Genomic DNA, 21072 nt, shown 5'->3' with positions numbered 1-21072 from the left:
ATAAACCATAATTTTCATGGCTGTTAGAAGTCATCGAAAAATACCACCTCCAAAATTTCAGCAAATCGAGTAAAAATTACGCCTTCAAGTGGCTCAGAGTGTAGAGCTGGCAAAATATCGATGGCACTATCGACATTTAATTTTTTTGACTGAGTATCGATATTTTTTCATATCCAGAGCGCTCTAAAGAAAGAAAATAAATTCTGAGTGCTTGTTCTCATTCTCATATATAACTTAAAACTAATTACAAATCTTATGATATAATGCTAGGCAGATATAAACAGAAACTTGACCTACACCACACCACAATAAACATTCGAATATAGGCAAATTGCCGATAAACATTCTAAACTAAAACAGAAAATTTTCCATATGCTAGCCAAATGTTTATCACACTGATCACTGTGTGTGCATGGTAATAATGAAATATTTTATTACCCAAGCCATGCTTATCAGCGTCACACATGCGCTGTATACATTTCTCTATGCCTGCTATGCCCATCGAATGTTTTCCTCTAAAAATATCATCAGAGTCTTAAACAAATACTCCTAACAGTGGAAATTTACCTACCTATGAGTATTACAAACTAAGGCAGCTTCAAGTCACATCAATAAAAATATTCTTGATCGCCTCGACGTTCTGAGTGGATCTAGTCATGTCCGTCCGTCTGTCGAAGTCACGATAGCGCTAGAACGAGTAAAGCTAGCCGTTTGAAATTTTGCACATATACTTAATATTGATGTTGGTCGTTGGGGGTTGCAAATGGGCCGTATCAGTTCAGATTTAGATAAAGCTCCCATATAAACCGATCTTCCGATATAATTTCTTGAGCCCCTGGAAGCTGCAATTTTTGTCCGATTTGGCTGAAATTTTGCACGTAGTGTTCTGTTATGACTTTTAACAACAGTGCCTAGTACCGTCCAAATTGGTCTTTAACCTGGTATAGCTCCCATATAAACCAATTTCCCGATTTGACTTCTTGATCCCTTGGAAGCCGCAATTTTTTTCCGATTTGGTTGAAATTTTGCTTGATATAGCTCCCATACAAACCGATTTCACGATTTGGCTTTTTAAGCCCCTGTTAGCAACAATTTTTGCCCGATTTGGCTGAAATGTTGTATGTGGTGTTTTTTTTCGATTTTCAACAACTGTACTAAGTACGGTCCAAATCGCCCTATAATCTGGTATAGCTCCCGTATAAACCGATCACCCGATTTGATTTCTTGAACCCCTGGAGGCCGTAATTTTTGTCCGATTTGGCTGAAATTGGGTATATAGTGTTTTGTTATGACTTCCAACAACTGTGCTAAGTACCGTCCAAATCGGTCTTTAACCTGATATAGCTCCTATATAAACCGATCTATCGATTTGACTTTTTGGGTCCTTACAAGCCGCAGTTTATATCCGATTTGGCTGAAATTGAGCATGAAGTGTTCGGTTATGACTTCTAACAACTGTGCCAAATACGGTCCAAATCAGTCTATAACCTGATATGGCTCCCATATAAACCGGTCTCTCGACCATCCTTATTCGTTTCCTAGTGCTTTTATTTTTGCTGGTTTGACAGAAGTTTGATATGTAGAATAAAATTATGCCCTTCAACTAAATTTATTTTGTATAAATTTGTATCACAATCCATGGTGGTGGATTCCCAAGATCCGGCCCTGCCGATCTTAGAAGGCGTTTACTGGTTCAATATATGTTGCATTCTTTTTTCGGACATTTATAGATCGTAAGCCATTTGCCACTACTGCTTTGAATTGGAGCCTTCATTCCCCCAACCATTTCAGGTGTTGTTTGCAAAACATCCATGGCAGTATCATTTTAACTATTAATGGTGTTGTGCGCAAACGTTTTTCTCACCTTGAGGTGTTTAAGATGGCCAAAAAACAGCCGCTTGTAATATTCTTAGCAAATATAAAGGAATCACACTGTTACGCTTGAACTCCTTTACGAATAACTTTCTTTTTCAATAAACTCAGAAGAAAATGCTTTTATTATACCCTCCACCATAGAATGGGGCTTATACTAATTTCCTCATTCTGTTTGTAACACCTCGAAATATGCGTCTGAGACCCCATAAGGTATATATATTCTTGATCGTCGTGACATTTTATGTCGATCTTGCCATGTCCGACCGTTTGTCCGTCCGCCCGTATGTCTATCGAAAGCACGCTAACTTTCGAAGAAGTAAAGCTAGCCGCTTGAAATTGTGCACAAATACTTTTTATTTGTGTAGGTCAATTGGAATTGTAAATGGGCCATATCGGTCCATGTTTTGATACAGCTGCCATATTAACCGATCTTGGGTCTTGACTTCTTGAGTCTCTAGAGGGCGCAATTCTGGTCCGATTTGACTGATATTTTGCACGTGTTCTTTTGGTATGACTTCCAAAAACTGCGCTATGTATGGTTTAAATCGGTCCATGTTTTGATATAGCTGTCATATAAACCGATCTTGGGTCTTGACTTCTTGAGCCTCTACAGTGCGCAATTCTTATCCGATTGGAAAGAAATTTTGCACGACATATTTTGTTATGATATCCAATAACTGTGACAAGTATGGTTTAAATCGGTTCATAACCTGATATAGCTGCCATATAAACCGATCTTGGGTCTTGATTTCCTGAATTAACCATTAATCTAGAGTGCGCAATTCTTATCCGATTGGAATGAAATTTTGCACGACGTGTTTTGATGTGATATCCAACAACTGTGCCAAGTATGGTCCAAATCGGTCCATAAACTGATATAGCTGCCATATAAACCGATCTTGGGTCTTGATTTCTTGAGCCTCTAGAGTGCGCAATTCTTATCCGATTTGAATGAATTTTTGCACGAAGTATTTTGCTATGATATCCAACAACTGCGCCGAGTATGGTTCAAATCGGTTCATAACCTGATATAGTTGTCATATAAACAGATCTGGAGACTTGACTTCTTGAGCTTCTAGAGGGCGTAATTCCTATCCGATTTGGCTGAAATTTTGCAAATAAGGTTTAAATCGGTTCATAACCTGATATAGCTGCCATATAAACCGATCTTGGGTCCTGATTTCTTTAGCCTCTAGAGGTCGCAATTATTATCCGATTTGCCTAAAATTTTGTACGACGGATCCTCTCATGACCATCAACTTACTTGTTTATTATGGTCTGAATCGGTCTATAGCCTCATACAACTCCCATATAAATCAATCTCTCTATTTTACTTCTTGAGCCCTCAAAGGGCGCAATTCTTATTCGAATTGGCTGACATTTTACACGGGCCTCCAACATTAATTGTGGTCCAAACCGGACCATATCTTGATATCGCTCTAATAGCAGAGCAAATCTTTTCTTACATCCTTTTTTGGCTTAGGAGAGATGCCGGGAAAAGAACTCGACAAATGCGATCCATGGTGGAGAGTATATAAAATTCGGCCCGGCCGAGCTTAGCACGCTTTTACTTAAAACAAATAACATGTAGGTGTCATTTCCAGTTCGACAGTGTGAACTTGGTAACACTTCTTCGTGTCATTTACACACTATATAGCTTCCATATAAATAGATGACACCATTTGACTTCTTGAGCATTTGACCGGAACACAACGTGATAGCCAATTTAACGAGGAATTGATCTTTAAATTGGCTATCAAGTTGTGTTCCTGCCTGTGATCCTATCTGTCTGTCCGTCTATCTGTATGTCCATTAAACTTTGTTCACAAAGTGCGCATAAGCCTAGAAGACTCATTTGACTTTTGGACCCCTATTTGTTGGCTATGTTGCCTAATTATAAAATAGATAGACTGCCCCTCTGTCGTTGTGTTCGTTAAAGGCTATAGAAAAAAAAAACATTTTTTTTAAATATTAAAAATCAACCAATCTTTCAATATCCATGTGATATTGATCAGAATTTTTTCATTCAAGTGCTCTTGACCGAATATAAAGAAAAAGCTATAAACAAATGAATTAACCATTAATGTCAACAACAATTAAAAACTTAATTTGTTTATGATGCATTTCATTGATATTGATTGAAAACTATGAAAGAATTAAGTCATTGGCCACAAAATAACAACCAACAACATTTACTAGGATGGGAGGCAAACACAGAACGTCAGAAAGACAGGCAACTAAATCAGAATTCTATTGCATTAAAAAGAAATCTCTACAATGTGCATCGAAATCTCGCAGCATCGAAATGACCAAAAGAAAACATCGAAGAATAGATATGAAAGAGAAACGTCTTAAAGCAGACCAGGCAAAAGTTCGAAAAACAATTGTAACGAAAAACTATTCGAAAAATCTTCAGTCTTCTCACAGAGATCGAGACAATTACACGGTCACAGCAAAAAAAAAAAAAAAAAATTGCAATAAAATAGCGGCAAATTAATTTGAATTAATTTTTAACGCGAATAAAAATATGTGTGCATAGCCAATGAGCTTGAAAAGAAAAATCGTATTGGAATTCTATTGAAATCCATTATTTAGAGTGAAATAAATTAAAAATATTTAGAAAAAATATTGACACTTTTAGAAAAAAAGGTTTAACCCTTTAATATTAAGGAAGATTGGTTGTTACCTTTGTGTTCAATAAAAAAGTTATATAACCCATTTCTGCCCCTCTCCACCTCTAATTGTCCTTGAAGGACATACAATGGATTCGGATAAGGTGGTGGCCGCCATGGCCCGCTGGTGGCAGGTAAATAATGCGTGATTTTGTTTAATGTACTCTTATTTTCGTTGTTCACATACAATTATTTGCCTTAATTATTGAGGCTTTTTTGTGCGACTATAGAACCCAGCCCACATTTAAATATTTATATTTCTTTTACATCGAACACACTCCTTTCTTTGGCATGTTTATGGCATTTTAAAAACTAAAAATATTTTAATTTTGTTGTTAAAACGATTAGACCCATAATAAGTGTGACGTTCTGCTTCGTTAGTTTTGCCTTCTATTCCGTCGCACAGTGGTCCAAAATGTCAAATAAATTGGAAATAAGTAAAAAACTTTGGAACCGTGCACTACAAAATTAAAATTTTTTTTTCAAAGGTGGGGGAATGGTTTTTATTGGGTTGCCCAAAAAGTAATTGCGGATTTTTCGTTGACAAATTTTTTCACAGCTTGAGACTGCAATTGCATTCTTTCTTCTGTCAGTTATCAGCTGTTACTTTTAGCTTGCTTTACAAAAAAAGTGTAAAAAAAAGTATATTTGATTAAAGTTCATTCTAAGTTTTATTAAAAATGCATTTACTTTCTTTTACAAAATCCGCAATTACTTTTTGGGCAACCCAATATATCTACTATCTTCAATATATGGGACATTCAGGATGTTTCCAACCGTTTGGTGTATCTTTGACTAATTTATGTTTCATATTAAGCGAAAAGCTTTACAATCTACTCTAGTTGAGTTGGTATGTAAAGCCCCATGATCCATTTGACAAATTCCGCTGATGAAGATTCTTGGCGAATCAGAAATCGCGATACGGATATACGGTCAAATGCTTTTTAGCAACATTGCCGTACTTTTGAAAGTTTTTTACTGAGGTATTCTATGAATGGAAAGCATTTGCAAATTGCAAAACAAAATTGCTCATGAACATTCCATTTAGGAACAGGGGCATACTTCTCACATATCAATGAGTGCAGTGCCGCAGTGAGGGATAGTACCTCACAAATGTCGTCAACATTGGAAGGGAATAACCATCGCTTAAATTTTTTTTTAAATTTTTTTATGTTCTCTCCAGGATTCGGACCCAAGTGTTCAGCGTGATAGGCGGACATGCTAACCTCTACGCTACGATGGCCTCTACGATTATAAAAACAAGTTAAACAGAAATCAGCGAAGCTGCCCCGAAATTATATTTCTAAAGATAACATTTCAATGAAGTTTTCTATAAGGACGTAATTGCAATGAAATTTGCTCTAAAGACGAAATTTTTTCCAAAAAAACAAAATTTCTCTGAAGAATAAATATGGCCATGACCTGGGCCGCTTAGAGTCCGTTTTTTAAAGACAAAATTAAAAAAAAAAGATTTTCTATAGATCAAATGTCTTTTAATTTATTTCTAAAGAAATTTTGTCTCTGTGAAAGTTTGTCTAAAGACAAAATGTCGGCCAGGCGGGTCACCACGAAATTAGTTGTTTTTTTCTCAGGGAACTTTTAGGGAATTTTTTTAGGGCAAAATTTCAGTGAAAGACATAATTCCAATGAAATTTTTTCCAAAGACAAAGTCCTGTTTCAAAACAAAAGTGTGTTTTACACCGTAATTTTATAGGTGTTGCTTAAGGTACATGACGTATCAGAAATCATGATCCACCAAGCCAGTCAAAGTGTTTTGAATAATAACACACATTTGTTCATCTTTTATAAGTTCTTTGCTATGCTATTCCTTGATTTTTTTTAAGGGCAAAATTTTATTTTTTTAAGGAAATATTAATAAATTTTTTCCAAAGATAAAATTTTATTCAAATTTTTGCCAAGAAAAAATTTTAAAAAATGGGGGTTAAAAAAATATTTTATAAATACTTTTCCTAATACCAAAATTTCAATGAAGTTCTCTCAAAAAAAAAAGAATATTTATTGAAATTTTCTTTTTACATGGGAACTATTTCAGGGAGTCATTACAGGACACTAAGTGTAAAATTTCAGCCAAATCGGACAAAAATTGTGGCTTGTAAGGGCTCGAGAAGTCAAATCGGGAGATCGGATTATATAGAAGCTATATCAGGTTATAGACCTATTTGAACCATGCTTGGCTCCGTTGTTGAGAATTAAAACAGAATACTATGTGCAAAATTTCAGCCAAATCGGACAAAAATTGCGGCTTCCAGGGACTCAAGAAGTCAAATTGGGAGATCGGTTTATATGGAAGCTATATCAGGTTCTAGACCGATTTAGACCGTACATAGCACAGTTCTTGAGAGTTATAACAAAACACTACGTGCAAAATTTCAGCCAAATCGGATGAAAATTGTGGATTCCAGGGGCTCAGGAAGTCAAATCGGGAGATCGGTTTATATGGGAGCTATATCCAAATCTAAACCGATATGACCCTACGACCTACATCAATATAAAGTATCTGTGCAAAATTACAAGCGGCTAGCTTTATGCGTTCGACTGCTATTGTGATTTCGGCTAGTTCGAATCAGATTTTCGACACGATCAAGAGCATATATACTTTATGGGGTCCTAGATCAATATTTCAGGGTGTTACAAACAGAATGGCTGGTTAAGTATACTCCCATCCTATGGTGGTGGATATAAAAAGAATATGCTTGAAAAGCCTTACAAAAGCAAGTTAGAAAAGACAAAAATCGGTCGAAGCTGGCCCGATAATATGTAGCTAAAGATAAAATTTTAATGAACTTTTTCCTAAAGACGAAATTCCAATGGAAGAGGAAATATCAATGAAATTTTTTCTAAAAACGAAATTTTAGTAATCATTTCTAAGGAAAAAAATTGGCCCAGGCCCGAGCCGCTTTAAAGAAAAAAAATTCAAAATTAAATTTTTAAAGAAATTTTTTCTAAGACATTTTGTCTCTCTGAAATTTTCTCTATAGACGAAATGTCGGCCAGGCGGGTCCCACGACATTAGACTGTCTCAGAGATTTTTTTTGAAAGACAAAATTTCAATGTTTGAAAACAAAAGTGTGCTCTACACCGTACTCAATAGTCTTTGGGTATGTATGGCACCTGAATCAATTAGACAAAGGTGTAGATGAAGATATATGGGGTATCAGAAATCATGATCCACCAAGCCAGTCAAAGTGTTTTGAATAATAACTAGAGAGAGGTTACATATGGAAATGGATATAGTTTTTGGAGCATCGAAAAAAAATTTTTAAAAAATTAGTTTCATCGAATGGACGTTAAGAAAATGAAAAGAAAGAAGAAATTTTTGCATTTTTTATGCAAAATGCATATTTTGCATATTTTAGCACTTTTTGTATATTTTTCTATTTTTTTGCATATTCAGCATATTTTGTGCATATTTGTTGACTTAAAAAACGCTAAATATCAACGACGCCGTAACCGACTTTAGCTTATTTTTATACCCACCGCCATAGAATGGGGGTATACTTATCTAGTCATTCCGTTTGTAACAACTCGAAATATTCGTCTAAGACTCCATAAAGTGTATATATTCTTGATCGTCTCGACATCCTGAACTGATCTAGGAATGTCCGTCCGTCCGTTGGCGGAAATTGATTGAAATTTTGCAGAGATACTTAATGTTGATGTAGGTTTTTGGGGATTGCAAATGGGCTATATCGGTTCAGATTTAGCTCTGGAAGCCGCAATATTTGTCCGATTTCAGTGATATATTGCACGTAGGGTTTAATTATGATTTCCAACAACTGTGACAAATACGGTTGAAATCGGTGTATAAGCTGATATAACTCCCATTTAAACCGATCTCACGAATTGACTTCTTGAGCCTTTACTAGCCGCAATTTTTGTCCGATTTGGCTGAAATTTTTCATGCGGTGTTCTGTGACGACTTCCAATAACTGTGCACAGTACGGTCCAAATCAGTCAATAACTGATATAGCTCTTATATAAACCAGTCTGTCGATTATCCTAGTCCGGATCCTAGAAGCTTTAATTTTTGCTGGTTGGACAGAAGTGTGGTATGTAGAATAAAATTATGTCCTTCAACTAAATTTAGTTTGTATAAATTTTTAGGAGAATCCATGGTGGTGGGTTCCGAAGATTCGGCCCGGCCGAACTTAGCACGCTCTTACTTGCTAAGATTCTGATTATATTTTGGTTTTGTGAAGTATGTTGGGATGGCCTTACCTCCTAAGCCCAAACAAAATTTTCCCAAACGAATATTTTCGGGTATATATGTAAACCACTTTTCGCCATAATTCGGTGACAAATGCATAATTTATGCCCCCATAGCAGCTATATAGAAATATAGTTCAATTTGGATCAAATTCGGCACGGACATTGAACGGTCTAATAAGTACAAGTCACTGTTCAAAATATTGGTCTTTTTGGCACCTATATCGAAATATAGACCGATCTGAACCACATAAGACACGGATGTTGAAAAGCCCAACATAAGTCACTGTGTCAAATTTCAGCAAAATCGGATTATAAATGCGTCTTTTATGGGGCCAAGACTTTAAATCGAGGGATCGGTCTATATGGTAGCTATATCCAAATCTGGACCGGTTTGGGTCAACTTGAAAAAGGATGTCGAAGGGCATAACACCATTCACTGTCCAAAATTTCGTCGAAATCGGAAAATAGATGCACTTTTTATGGGTCCAATACCTTAAATTGAGAGATCAGTCAATACTAAAATATGGACGATCTGGGCCAAATTGAAGAAGGATGTCGAAGGGCTTAACATAACTCACTGTCCCAAATTTCGGTAAAATTGGACAATAAATGTGCCTTTCATAGGCCCAAAATCTTAAATCGAGAGATTCGTCTATATGGCATCTACATCCAAATCTGGATCGATCTGCGCCAACTTGAAGAAATATATCGAAGGGCCTAACATAATTCTTTGTCCGAAATATGTCAGCTATATCCAAATCTGAAGGTTGTCGAAGCGCACCGTAGCGTAGAGGTTAGCATGTCCGCCAATGACGCTGAACGCCTGGGTTCGAATCCTGGCGAGACCATCAGAAAAAATTTTCAGCGGTGGTTTTCCCCTCCTAATGCTGGCAACAATTGTGAGGTACTATGCCATGTAAAACTTCTCTCCCCGAAAGAGATGTCGCACTGCGGCACGCCTTTCGTACTCAGCAGTAAAAAGGAGGTCTCTTATCATTGAGCTTAAACTTGAATCAGACTGCACTCAATGATATGTGAGAAGTTTGCCCCTTTTCCTTAGGGGAATGTTCATGGGCAAAATTTTCAATTTGCATTTGCATGTCGAAGGGCTTTACATAACTCACTGTCCCAAGTTTCGGTGAAATCGGACTATAAATGTGCCTTTTGTGGGCCCAAAACCTCAAATCCGGAGATCGGTCTCTATGACAGCTTTATTCAAATCTGGACCGATCGGAGCCAAATTCAAGAACGATGCTGAATGGCCTAACACAACTCATCTTCAGATAATAAATGTGGCTTTAATGGGCCTAAGACCTTAAATCGGCGAATCGGTCTATATAGGAGCTATATCAAGATATATAGTTCGATATAGCCCATCTTTGAACTTTACGTGCATATGGACAAAAAAAGAATCTGTTCAAAGTTTCAACTCAATATCTCTATTTTTATACCCTCCACCATAGAATAGGGGTATACTAATCCAGTCATTCCGTTTGTAACACCACGAAATATTGATCTAGGATCCCAAAGAGTATATATGTTCTTAATCGTCTCGACATCCAGAGTCGATCCATGTCCGTTCGTTCGTCGGAATCACGATAGCGGTCGAACGCATAAAGCTAGCCGCTTAAAATTTTGCACAGATACCTACTATAGATGTGGGTCATTAGGGATTGAAAATGGGCTAAATCGGGTTAGATTTGGATATAGCTTCCATTTAAACCCATCTCCCCACTTGGTTTTTTGAGCCCCTGGAAGCTTCAATTTTCATCCAAATTTGATTGAAATTTTGCATGAAGTGTTCTATTATGACTTCCGACAGCCATGTCAAGTATGGTTCACATCGGCCAAGAATCTGATATAGCTCCCATATCAACCGCTGTGGGGTCTTGACTTCTTGAGCCCCTAGAATCCACAATTTTCATCCAATTTGCCTGAAAATTTATACATAGTGTTTTGTTATGACTTCCAACAACTGAGGCAGAATAGACTTATAACCTGAAATAGCTCCTATATAAAACGATCTCCCGATTAGACTTCTTGAGCCCCTGGAAGCCGCAATTTTTTTTTCGATTTGGCTACAATTTTGTACTTAGTGTTCTGTTAAGACTTTCAACAACTGTGCCAAGTACAATCCAAATCTGTGTATAACCTGATATAGCTCCCATATAAACCGATCTCCCGACTTGACTTCTTCATCCGATTTGGCTGAAATTTTGCACTAGTGTTCTGTTAAGACTTTCAACAACTGTGCTAAGTACGGTTTAGAGCGGTTTACATTCTGATATAGCTCCTATATGAACCGATCTCCCGATTTGACTTCTGGAGCCCTTGAAGCCGCACTGTTTGTCCTAATATAGCTCCCATATAAACCGGACTCTCGATTATCACTGTTCGGTTCGTAGAAGTTTTAACTTCGTATGGTTTGGCAGAAGTTTGGTATGTAGAATAAAATTATGTCTTTCAACTAAATTTATTTACTATAAATTCTCAGCAGAATCCATGGTGGTAGGTTTCCAGATTCGGCCCGGCCTAACTTAGTACGCTATTCCACTATGCGACGTTTTGTACTTGTGGGGTAGGTGTAGGGTATTATACAGTCGGCACCGCCCGACTTATGCCTTTTCCCACTGGTTTTACTTTTGTCTTTTTTTGGAGGCCACCGTAGCCCAGAGATTAGCATGTCTGCTTATGACGTTGAACGCCTGGGTTGGAATGCTGACGAGAGAATATGTTCTGCGGTGATTATCGCCTCCTAATGCTGGCGACATTTGTGAGGTACTATGTCATTCATGCCATGTAGAGACTTCTCCCCAAAGAGGTGTCGCATTGCGGCACACTGTTCGGAGGTGGAGACCCCTTATCATTGAGCTAAAATAATTTGTTGACATTTTGTCTTAATAAAATTAAAAAAAAAAAGTTGGTTTGAAAATGTTTGTTGAAAATATGTCTTCGGAGAAAATGTCTGTCAAGAAACAACTTTTGTGTTAATTTCACTTGGAATGGAAAAGTAAAGGCCGTAGGCTTAACCCCACCCCAACCAGGATTTGACGCATTGCGATCTTTGGTAGGGGGGGTCATCAGAATATTTTAGAAGTGGGAGGATTCAAAGGTTGTATTTATCTCGACACTTTGTCTTATTAGCTGTCTCTCGTTCAATGCATGTGTTCTTAGTAGCAATGGACTTTTTGTCCCCACACCTACAATTGCTTCCAGGGTATACACATAGTCTTGTGTATCGTTTGGAAGTTGTATTGGTGGCTTTGAACGCTAAACGATGGCCGACTAAGCCAAATATTTATTTCTAATTGGTTTGCATGTTAGGGCAACCAATTCTGTCTTAAGAGAAAATTTTATTAAAATCTTTCACAAAGAAAATTTTTGAAAATTTTGGTCTTTGGAAAAATTTCATTAATATTTTGTCTTTATACGAAGATTTGTTAAAATTTTTGTCCGTAGAGAAAACTCAATTCAAATTTGCTCTTTAAAGTATATAAAATACACACTATAAAGTATATAAAATTTTTCCAATGAATTTTCCTTTAGGAAACAGGGAATCCAAATCTCATACCAATGAGTACAGCCGCTTAGCGACAACACTTGGTAGATCAGTTTTAACAGAGACTTTATAAATGTTGCCAGCATTAAAAAGGGATAAAAACAGCAGAAACAAGTTAAAGCGTGCTAAGTTCGGCCGGGCCGAATCTTTTATACCCTCCACCATGGATCGCATTTGTCGAGTTCTTTTCCCGGCATATCTTCTTAGGCAAAAAAGTATAAAAGAAAAGATTTTCTCTGCTATTAGAGTGATATCAAAATATGGTCCGGTTTGGACCACAATTAAATTATATGTTGGAGACCTGTGTAAAATGTCAACCAATTCGAATAAGAATTGCGACCTTTGGGGGCTCAAAAAGTAAAATAGGGAGATCGATTTATATGGGAGATGTATCGGGCTATAGACCGATTCAGACCATAATAAACATGTATGTTTATGGTCATGAGAGGATCCCTCGTACATAATTTCAGGCAAATCGGATAATAATTGAGACCTCTAGAGACTCCAGAAGTCAATATCCCAGATCGGTTTATATGGAAGCTATATCAGGTTATGAACCGATTTGAACTTTATTTGGCACAGTTGTTGAAAGTAAGAATAAAATACGTCATGCAAAATTTCAGCCAAATCGGAAATGAATTGCGCCCTCTAGAAGCTCAAGAAGTCAAGTCCCCAGATCTGTTTATATGACAGCTATATCAGGTTGTGAACCGATTTGAACCATACTTAGCACAGTTGTTGGATATCATAACAAAATACTTCGTGCAAAATTTCAGCCAAATCGGATAGGAATTGCGCCCTCTAGAAGCTCAAGAAGTCAAGACCCCAGATCTGTTTATATGACAGCTATATCAGGTTATGAACCGATTTGAACCATACTTAGGACAGTTGTTGGATATCATAACAAAATACTTCATGCTATAATTCATTCAAATCGAATAAGAATTGCGCCCTCTAGAGGCTCAAGAAGTCAAGACCCAAGATCGGTTTATATGACAACTATATCAGGTTATAGACCGATTTGAACCATACTTGGCACAGTTGTTGAATATCATAACAAAACACGTCGTGCAAAATGTCATTCCAATCGGATTAGAATTGCACACTCTAGAGGCTCAAGAAGTCAAGACCCAAGATCGGTTTATATGCCAGCTATATCAAAACATGGACCGATATGGCCCATTTACAATACCAACCGACCTACAGTAATAAGAAGTATTTGTGCAAAATTTCAAGCGGGTAGCTTTACTCCTTCGACAGGCAGACGGACGGACGGACGGACAGACGGACAGACGGACGGACATGGCTAGATCGACATAAAATGTCGCGACGATCAAGAATCTATATATACTCCCCATCCTATGGTGGAGGGTATAAAAACTTTCTGATGTTCAAGCCAGGCCTTGAACCCAGGCGTTCGACGTAAGGATATAATAAAACTGGAAGAGAAAGATTTATAGAAATGCGATTTTTGTTTCATAATATTTTGAGACTTTTCTGATGTTTTCGCCGTTACAAAGATGATGAATTGTTCGCACACTGATTGTTTTTGTTTATTTATTTGCTTACATAGATAAAATTGACATCATAAAAGAAAAATAAACTAAATGCAATGTTTATGTGGCCAAATTGCGTACATGGGCAAGAGCCAAGAATTTTAAAAATAAAACCAAAAAATTTGGTTAAATTAAGGCATTGGTGCATGCAAATAAACAAGCGGATACATATATGGGTAAATGGGCATCTATAATGATCATCAAAATTAAATTTTTTTAATAAAAAAAAAAAAAAATTAAAAAAATATAGAACAAATATTTTTTTTCTAAAAGAAAACTAAAAATCTTTCTCTTAATTAAATTTACCGGCAGTAGGAAATTCCTTTGAGCGAAACAAATTAAACGCCGTTTAGTCATTTGGCGTCTGCGAGCACGTGCTTTGTGCCAAAATATCTTAAAATTGAAATCGACAGACGTCTTTTAGCTGTTTTTCTACTCATCTTTTATTCTTGTTTTTTACCTCAATGCATTTGTAAGATTTTTCAAATACCATTCTCTTCGTTCAAATGTTTTATTTGGCTTGTTCACACTTTTTTTTTTTTGTTTTAAACTTGAACTTTATATACAACTAATTTTAAAAAGGGACAAAGTCCAAATAGATTCACTCAAATGCGAAAAATGTTTCCGTCAATTGAATTTCAAGTGAAATTCGGAAGTGAATTTGGGATGATTAATTGTCATTTTCTTGGCATTTGTCAAGGGGATAGTGCAAAAAGGGAAATTTTATGGTAGAATCAGCGATTAACGAATGGAGTCAAGACGGCGCATATCTTCAATTAGCCCTTTTGAATAGAACAGTGAATCTAATGACGCACTGTGGGATAGAATAAAACATGTAAAAGAGTGCTAAGTATGGGCGGGTCGAACATTTAGGATCAGATCGTTATGCGAAGTTCGTACTCTGCTCTTAATCTCTAAGTTGAAAATTTAAACTCAAAGTTTATTTGGATTTATTCCATGTTATGATACACAATAATATCAAATGCCTTCCATTTCGTTATGCTATAAATAAAACTAAATATTACTTATGGGAGTTGTTGTTTTCACACATTTAAATACCTGCTTTGGGATAGATATTTCTTTATCGAGTTAATATTACCAAACCATGTATGTGGCCAAGAAATTCCTACCTGACAGCTATTTGTCCATTGCTCTAATGATTTTTGTAATTGGACACACCAGCATTTTTGTATCTATGGCGAAACTTTAAAACTTCTTACTTTCCGAGCGGCTCAACAGTGACGAGCACATTGCAATTATTTGCAAGCCCATGGACTTGCTTGGGATAATTTTCTTGGGAAGGTTAGGTTGAAAAGAGGGTGCAGATATTTATCTGCCCCATGCCACTATAGACATACACCTAAGCCAGTAATCGGCTTGTTGTGCGCTCTAAAAACTAAAAAATAACCTCAAAGAAGAATGTGACACTTCCAACTCAGTTTTCTGTCCAAGATCATTACTAAGTATTTGACGTTGTCAAATATCGAAATCGTTCTATTGTGAAAACGTGGTGCGTCACATTGGTCCATTTCCGTCTTTCTCGAGGAACAGGCAGATTTCTGTCTTCTCTGGGTTAACATTGCCATCTCCAAGGCCCTTTCGGCCATCTGCATAGCTGCAGAAGCATCCATACCTCTTAGAAGTATTACAACAACGTCTGCGTAGCTGACGGGTTCATGTCCCTCCTCAGTCAGCACCGTAATAGATTATTTATGGTGGTTGTTGTTGTTGTAGTCACATTTTTATGTGGACATGGCGATGCTCGTCTAGCTCCTATAGGTGAGCAAGCTCGGTCCGGTCAAAAGGACCAATCACTGCCCGGCCACTCGCTGACACTCTGAGCTCGATACCGCTGATTGTCCCCGACTGCAGTTACAGCTACTCCGTATGGAGCATTCCACTATCCGCAATCTGTGGACGCGCCTGGTAGCTCACAACTCAGCTTTTGGCGATAAGAATAAACACCACATATATCAGAGCTTAAAGTTCCATCCTGTGTGGGGCTCATAATTATCCCGTGCCGAGATTTGTGGTGGTCACCCATAGGAGTGGCGCTAAACTCTAAACTCCCCCCTGTGGCGTAGTACAACTACTTTCTTCCTTATATTTATGTGAGGCGACTCACAATTTATCCACCTGTTCTTTAGCATATGGTTAACCCAGTCCCGTAAACACATCAAAAAAAAAATTTGCACCGAACAATATTTGTAGCCTCCACATACAATTTACTTAAAAAGCCGATTTTGAAATCATCTTTGCCCAAAATGGGTATTTCGGGTAATTTTGTGAAAAATTCGAGCAGATTTAATGCTTGGTTTGTTAAGGCTACCATTTATTTTTAAAATCCAAAAGATATATCTATTCGTTTTTTTCTTACAATTGTTTTAATCCGAATTTTCGTTTCGAACAAGTTTTAAAAATGCCGAAGTGATCAATTTTAGGTGGGCAGTCCCCTGGAACAGGCGACTGCACCAAAATTTCGAAGAGAAATCTCTACTCGTTCTCAAAAGGGGATGGATTTTTTTAAATCCATCCCACTGTGTGACGTTAATTTTTATGACCATCACTACTGCTGTGACACAGTTCCAAAGGGGAAACTGAAAGAACCAATGATAAATTTATGGAGCCACTCAGAATAACTATTCGATAGCCAGATAGAGACAGCGATAGTCTCTCTGTTAGTTTGTCTATATTAATTTGTGTACAAAGTTTAGATCAATAAGCATCCAATCATCTTCATATTTAGAACAGGCCTGTTTTTATACCCCCCACCATAGGATGGGGGGTATAAGTACTCGAAATATTCGTCTGAGACCCCATATCTAGCCATGTCCGTCCGTCTGTCCGTCCATCTGTCTGTCGAAAGCACGCTAACTTCCGAAGGAGTAAAGCTAGCCGCTTGAAATTTTGCACAAATACTTCTTATTAGTGTTGGTCGGTTGATATTGTAAATGGGCCATATCGGTCCATGTTTTGATATACTTTACTTTTTGGGCAACCAAATAGCTGGCATATAAACCGATTTTGGCTCTTGACTTCTTGAGCCCCTAGAGGGCGCAATTCTTATCCAATTGGAATGAAATTTTGCACGACGTGTTTTGTTATGATATCCAACAACTGTGCCAAGTGTTGTTCAAATCGGTCCATAAGCTGATATAGCTGCCATATAAACCGATATTGGGTCTTGACTTCTTGAGCTTCTAGAGGGCGAAATTCCTATCCGATTTGGCTGAAATTTTGCATAACGTATTTTATTCTAACTTTCAACAACTGTGTCAAATAAGGTTCAAATCGGTTCATAACCTGATATAGCTGCCATGTAAACCGATCTGGGATTTTGACTTCTTGAGCCCCTAGAGGTCGCAATTATTATCCGATTGAAATTTTGTATAACGGATCCTCTCATGACCACCATTATACGTGTTTATTATGGTCTAAATCGGTCTGTAGCCCGATACAGCTCCCATATAAATCGATCTCTCTATTTTACTTCCTGAGCCCCCAAAGGGCGCAATTCTTATTCGAAGTGGCTGACATTTTACACAGGTCTCCAACATATAATTTAATTGTGGTCCAAACCGGACCATATCTTGATATCGCTCTAATAGCAGAGCACATCTTTTCTTATATCGTTTTTTGCCTAAGAAGAGTTGCCTGGAAAAGAACTCGACAAATGCGATCCATGGTGGAGGGTATATAAGATTCGTCCTGGCCGAAACCTTAAAATAAACCAAAACCTTAAAATAAATTAGATACCTTTATATTCAATTTCCTTTATACTAAAGTACATGACAATCCGTTTAAAATTTTCTCGGTCGGTCTATATGGCAGCTGTATCTAAATATAGTCTGATCTGAACTATATTCTGCTCGGATTTTGGGAGGCTTAAAACAACTCAGCGAAATCGGGTAATAAATAAAGCTTTTATGTTGACCCTTAATCGGCGGTCTATATGGTACCTATATCTAAATAAAGTCCTATCTGAGCCATATTTGGGTTTGATGTTGGGACGCTTAAAACCACTTACTGTTTGAAATTTCGGCGAAATCGAGTAAGAAATGCAGCTTTTATGGGCTTCAGACCCATCATCGGTAGATCGGTCTATACGGCAGCTATTGCTAAATGTAGTCCGATCTTAACCATTTTTAAGTTGGATGGCGGGAGGCTTAATACAACTCACTGTTTCAAATTTCAGCGAAATCGGGTAATATATGCATCTTGCACGAGTTTCAGACCCTTAATCGGAAGATCGGTCTATATGGCAGCGATATCCAAATATGGTTCGATTTGGCCTGCTCATGAACTTAACCTGCGTGCAACAAAAAGACATATCTATACAAAATTTCAGCTCAATATCTCAATTTTTGAGGAGGCCACCGTAGCGCAAAGGTTAGCATATCCGTCTATGACGGTGAAATTGAGAAAAAATTTTCAGCGGTGGTTTTCTCCTTCTAATGCTGGCAACATTTGTGAGGTACTATGCCATGTACTACTTACTTTACTTTAATTGGCTATGACAGAATATTTGTTCCACCAGACGAATGCAGAATAGCGTTCCAAGCGCCGCGATCTTCTGCGCTCATTCTAAAATCTCTGACACCAAGTTTCGAGGTGTCTTCCACCACTTGATCTTTCCATCATGCTTTTGGTCATCCCGGTTTGGGTGTACCACTGTGTTTGCCTTCAAAAGACTTCTTTGCTGGAGCTTCTTCATCTATTCTGACAACATGACCAAGCCAACGCAGCCGTTGTATTTTGATGCGTGTAACTATGCTATCGTCGTCATACAGCTCATACAGCTCGTGGTTCATACGTCGCCTATATTCTCCGTCAAAGCAAACTGGTCCATATATTTTACGAAGAATCTTTCTCTCAAATACTCCAAGCACTGTCTCATCTGCTTTCACAAGTACCCATGCTTCAGAACCATATAACAACACGGGTAGCATCAGTGTCTTGTATAGTGCAATCTTTGCCTGTCGAGAGGTGGCCTTGTTTGCTTACTTTGTCCAAAGTAGCATCTGTTTGCCAGTATTATTCTTTGCTTAATCTCAAAACTGGTGTTATTCGTTTCGGTTATGGCGGCTGACTAACTGACTATCTCAAAGTTGTGGTCCCCAACTTTCTCCATTTTCTTTATCTGCTCGGTTGTGCAAGGCTTTTTGGGAGTTGAAACCATCCATTTCATCTAATCTCCATTAACTGCCATACCCATTTTCACTGACTGTCTTTCGATTCTTTCAAAGGCTGCAGTTACTACTTCCGGTGACCGATATATGATATCGATGTCATTGGCATAGGCGAGTAGCATGTGTTCTCTTGTGATTAGTGTGCCATATCTATTAACATCTGCATCTGGTACAATCTTCTCCAGCAGGATATTAAAGAGATCACACGATAGGCTGTCTCCTTGTCTGAAACCTCGTTTGGTATTAAATGGTTCGGAGAAATTCTTTCCTATTATTACTGAGGAACGCGTATCAGCAAGTGTCATCCTGCAGAGTTTTATTAATTTTACAGGGATACCAAACTCAGACATGGCTTGAAATACCTTTGAACGTAAAGGAGTATCGAAGGCGGCTTTGTAGTCAACAAAGAGATGGTAGGTGTTGATTTGTCCTTCTCGGGTCTTTTCCAGGATTCGGCGCAGTGTGAATATCTGGTCTAGGGTGGATTTACCTGATCTAAAGCCGCATTGACAGGGCCCAATTTTCTCATTGACTTTAGGTTTTAATCTTTCACACAGTACGCTCGAGAGTATCTTGTATGCGATGGGGAGGAGACTTATTCCTCTGTAGTTGGCACATTCCGTCTTGTCTCCTTTCTTGTGTACGGCACATAGTACGCTGAGGTTCCAATCACTGGGTATGCGTTCTTCTAGCCAGATTGCGCAGATAAGCTGATGCATACGTCTTATCAGCGTGTCGCCTCCGGTCTTAAATAGTTCAGCGGGTAATCCGTCGGCTCATGCTGCCTTGTTGTTCTTTAGTCGGGTCACAGCTACTTGGAACTCATTCTGAATTGGAGGTAAACATTCTATACCATCATCAGGGATTGGTTCTGCGGTATCCTCTTCGTCTATTATGTTTCTTTAACTAAGGTACACTGTGGTTTTGTCCCAAAGTTGAGTTCCTTACTTTCAACGATATTTGGACCTTCACTTCAAATTTTTGCATTTAATAACAAGAATGTTGAGGCTTAATTAGCCCACCATCTAAAAAACAAATGCTTTATATAAAGGAGAATATTTTTCACCAATGGAAATGTTTCCTTAAAAATTTGGAAAGCAGATCTTCTTTCGTATTCTTTGACTCGAAATTTTAAAATTAGGCGAAACATTTTTTAAGTGTATACATCTTTTAAGGGGCTGCTGAAAATGTCCTTGCATTGTGCTTTAAAAAATATCCCATTGCCATCTATTAGTATGAATTAGTTACCATTTTTGTTTTCTTTCAGACTGTCAGTCAGACTGAAGACAATGACTTGGGCGCACGAAATCCCATGCTCTATGACCCGCTGCAGGATGGCGTTGTGAGGACTACGAAGAAAATGCAATATTTTGCAGCCATGGTGGGTAAGTTCTAAAGTGACAACAATAAATTACAACAATGCGATATTGATAACATATACCCCTTCACATTTAGTATGTTTGGGAGCTGTATCTGCTGGTACAGCCTTGGCGTGGACATCACCAGTACTGCCACAGATAAGTGAGGATCCCACCGTTAATACAACAGCTAGTAATTCAACAGATGGATCAACGCGATTACAATTGACATTAAATCAGCGTAAGTAGAAACTTGCCACAAATCCACTACATGAATTAGGAACATACAAACACACAAATAAACCGTCCCTGTAGATATTGGGTTGCCCAAAAAGTAATTGCGGATTTTTTAAAAGAAAGTAAATGCATTTTTAATAAAACTTAGAATGAACTTTAATCAAATATACTTTTTTTACACTTTTTTTCTAAAGCAAGCTAAAAGTAACAGCTGACAACTGACAATTACAGAGTCACAAGCTGTGAAAAAATTTGTCAACGCCGACTATATGAAAAATCCAATTATTTTTTGGGCAACCCAATAGTTACAGATTTTTCCTTGATTGATGAACTAAAGAAGCGAAAATAAAGACGTCTGATTTGAATTTAAATCGCAGACTGATTCTCATGTTACTT

At 37.6% G+C, this 21072-nt stretch overlaps 1 protein-coding gene across 2 annotated transcripts in view; it reads left to right on the top strand.

Moving 5' to 3' along the window:
• The window catches only part of LOC106080672 (facilitated trehalose transporter Tret1-2 homolog), a 50229-nt gene that overhangs the window by 18165 nt on the left and 10992 nt on the right, over positions 1–21072 (top strand). The window contains exons 1-3 of one of the 2 annotated variants that reach the window (XM_013242127.2): positions 4605–4681; positions 20349–20466; positions 20537–20680. In XM_013242127.2, coding sequence (XP_013097581.2) covers positions 4637–4681; positions 20349–20466; positions 20537–20680 — 307 coding nt within the window. In that variant the 5' untranslated portion in view covers positions 4605–4636. Of the gene's footprint in view, positions 1–4604; positions 4682–20348; positions 20467–20536; positions 20681–21072 lie in introns of those variants that run through there. The other variant, XM_013242128.2, reaches the window with a different exon arrangement.

This window comes from Stomoxys calcitrans, chromosome 2 (genome assembly GCF_963082655.1).
Source record: "Stomoxys calcitrans chromosome 2, idStoCalc2.1, whole genome shotgun sequence".
Taxonomy (NCBI): domain Eukaryota; kingdom Metazoa; phylum Arthropoda; class Insecta; order Diptera; family Muscidae; genus Stomoxys; species Stomoxys calcitrans.
The sequence above is the reverse complement of the archived record's forward strand: the minus strand, read 5'-3'. Positions and strand labels throughout refer to the sequence as shown.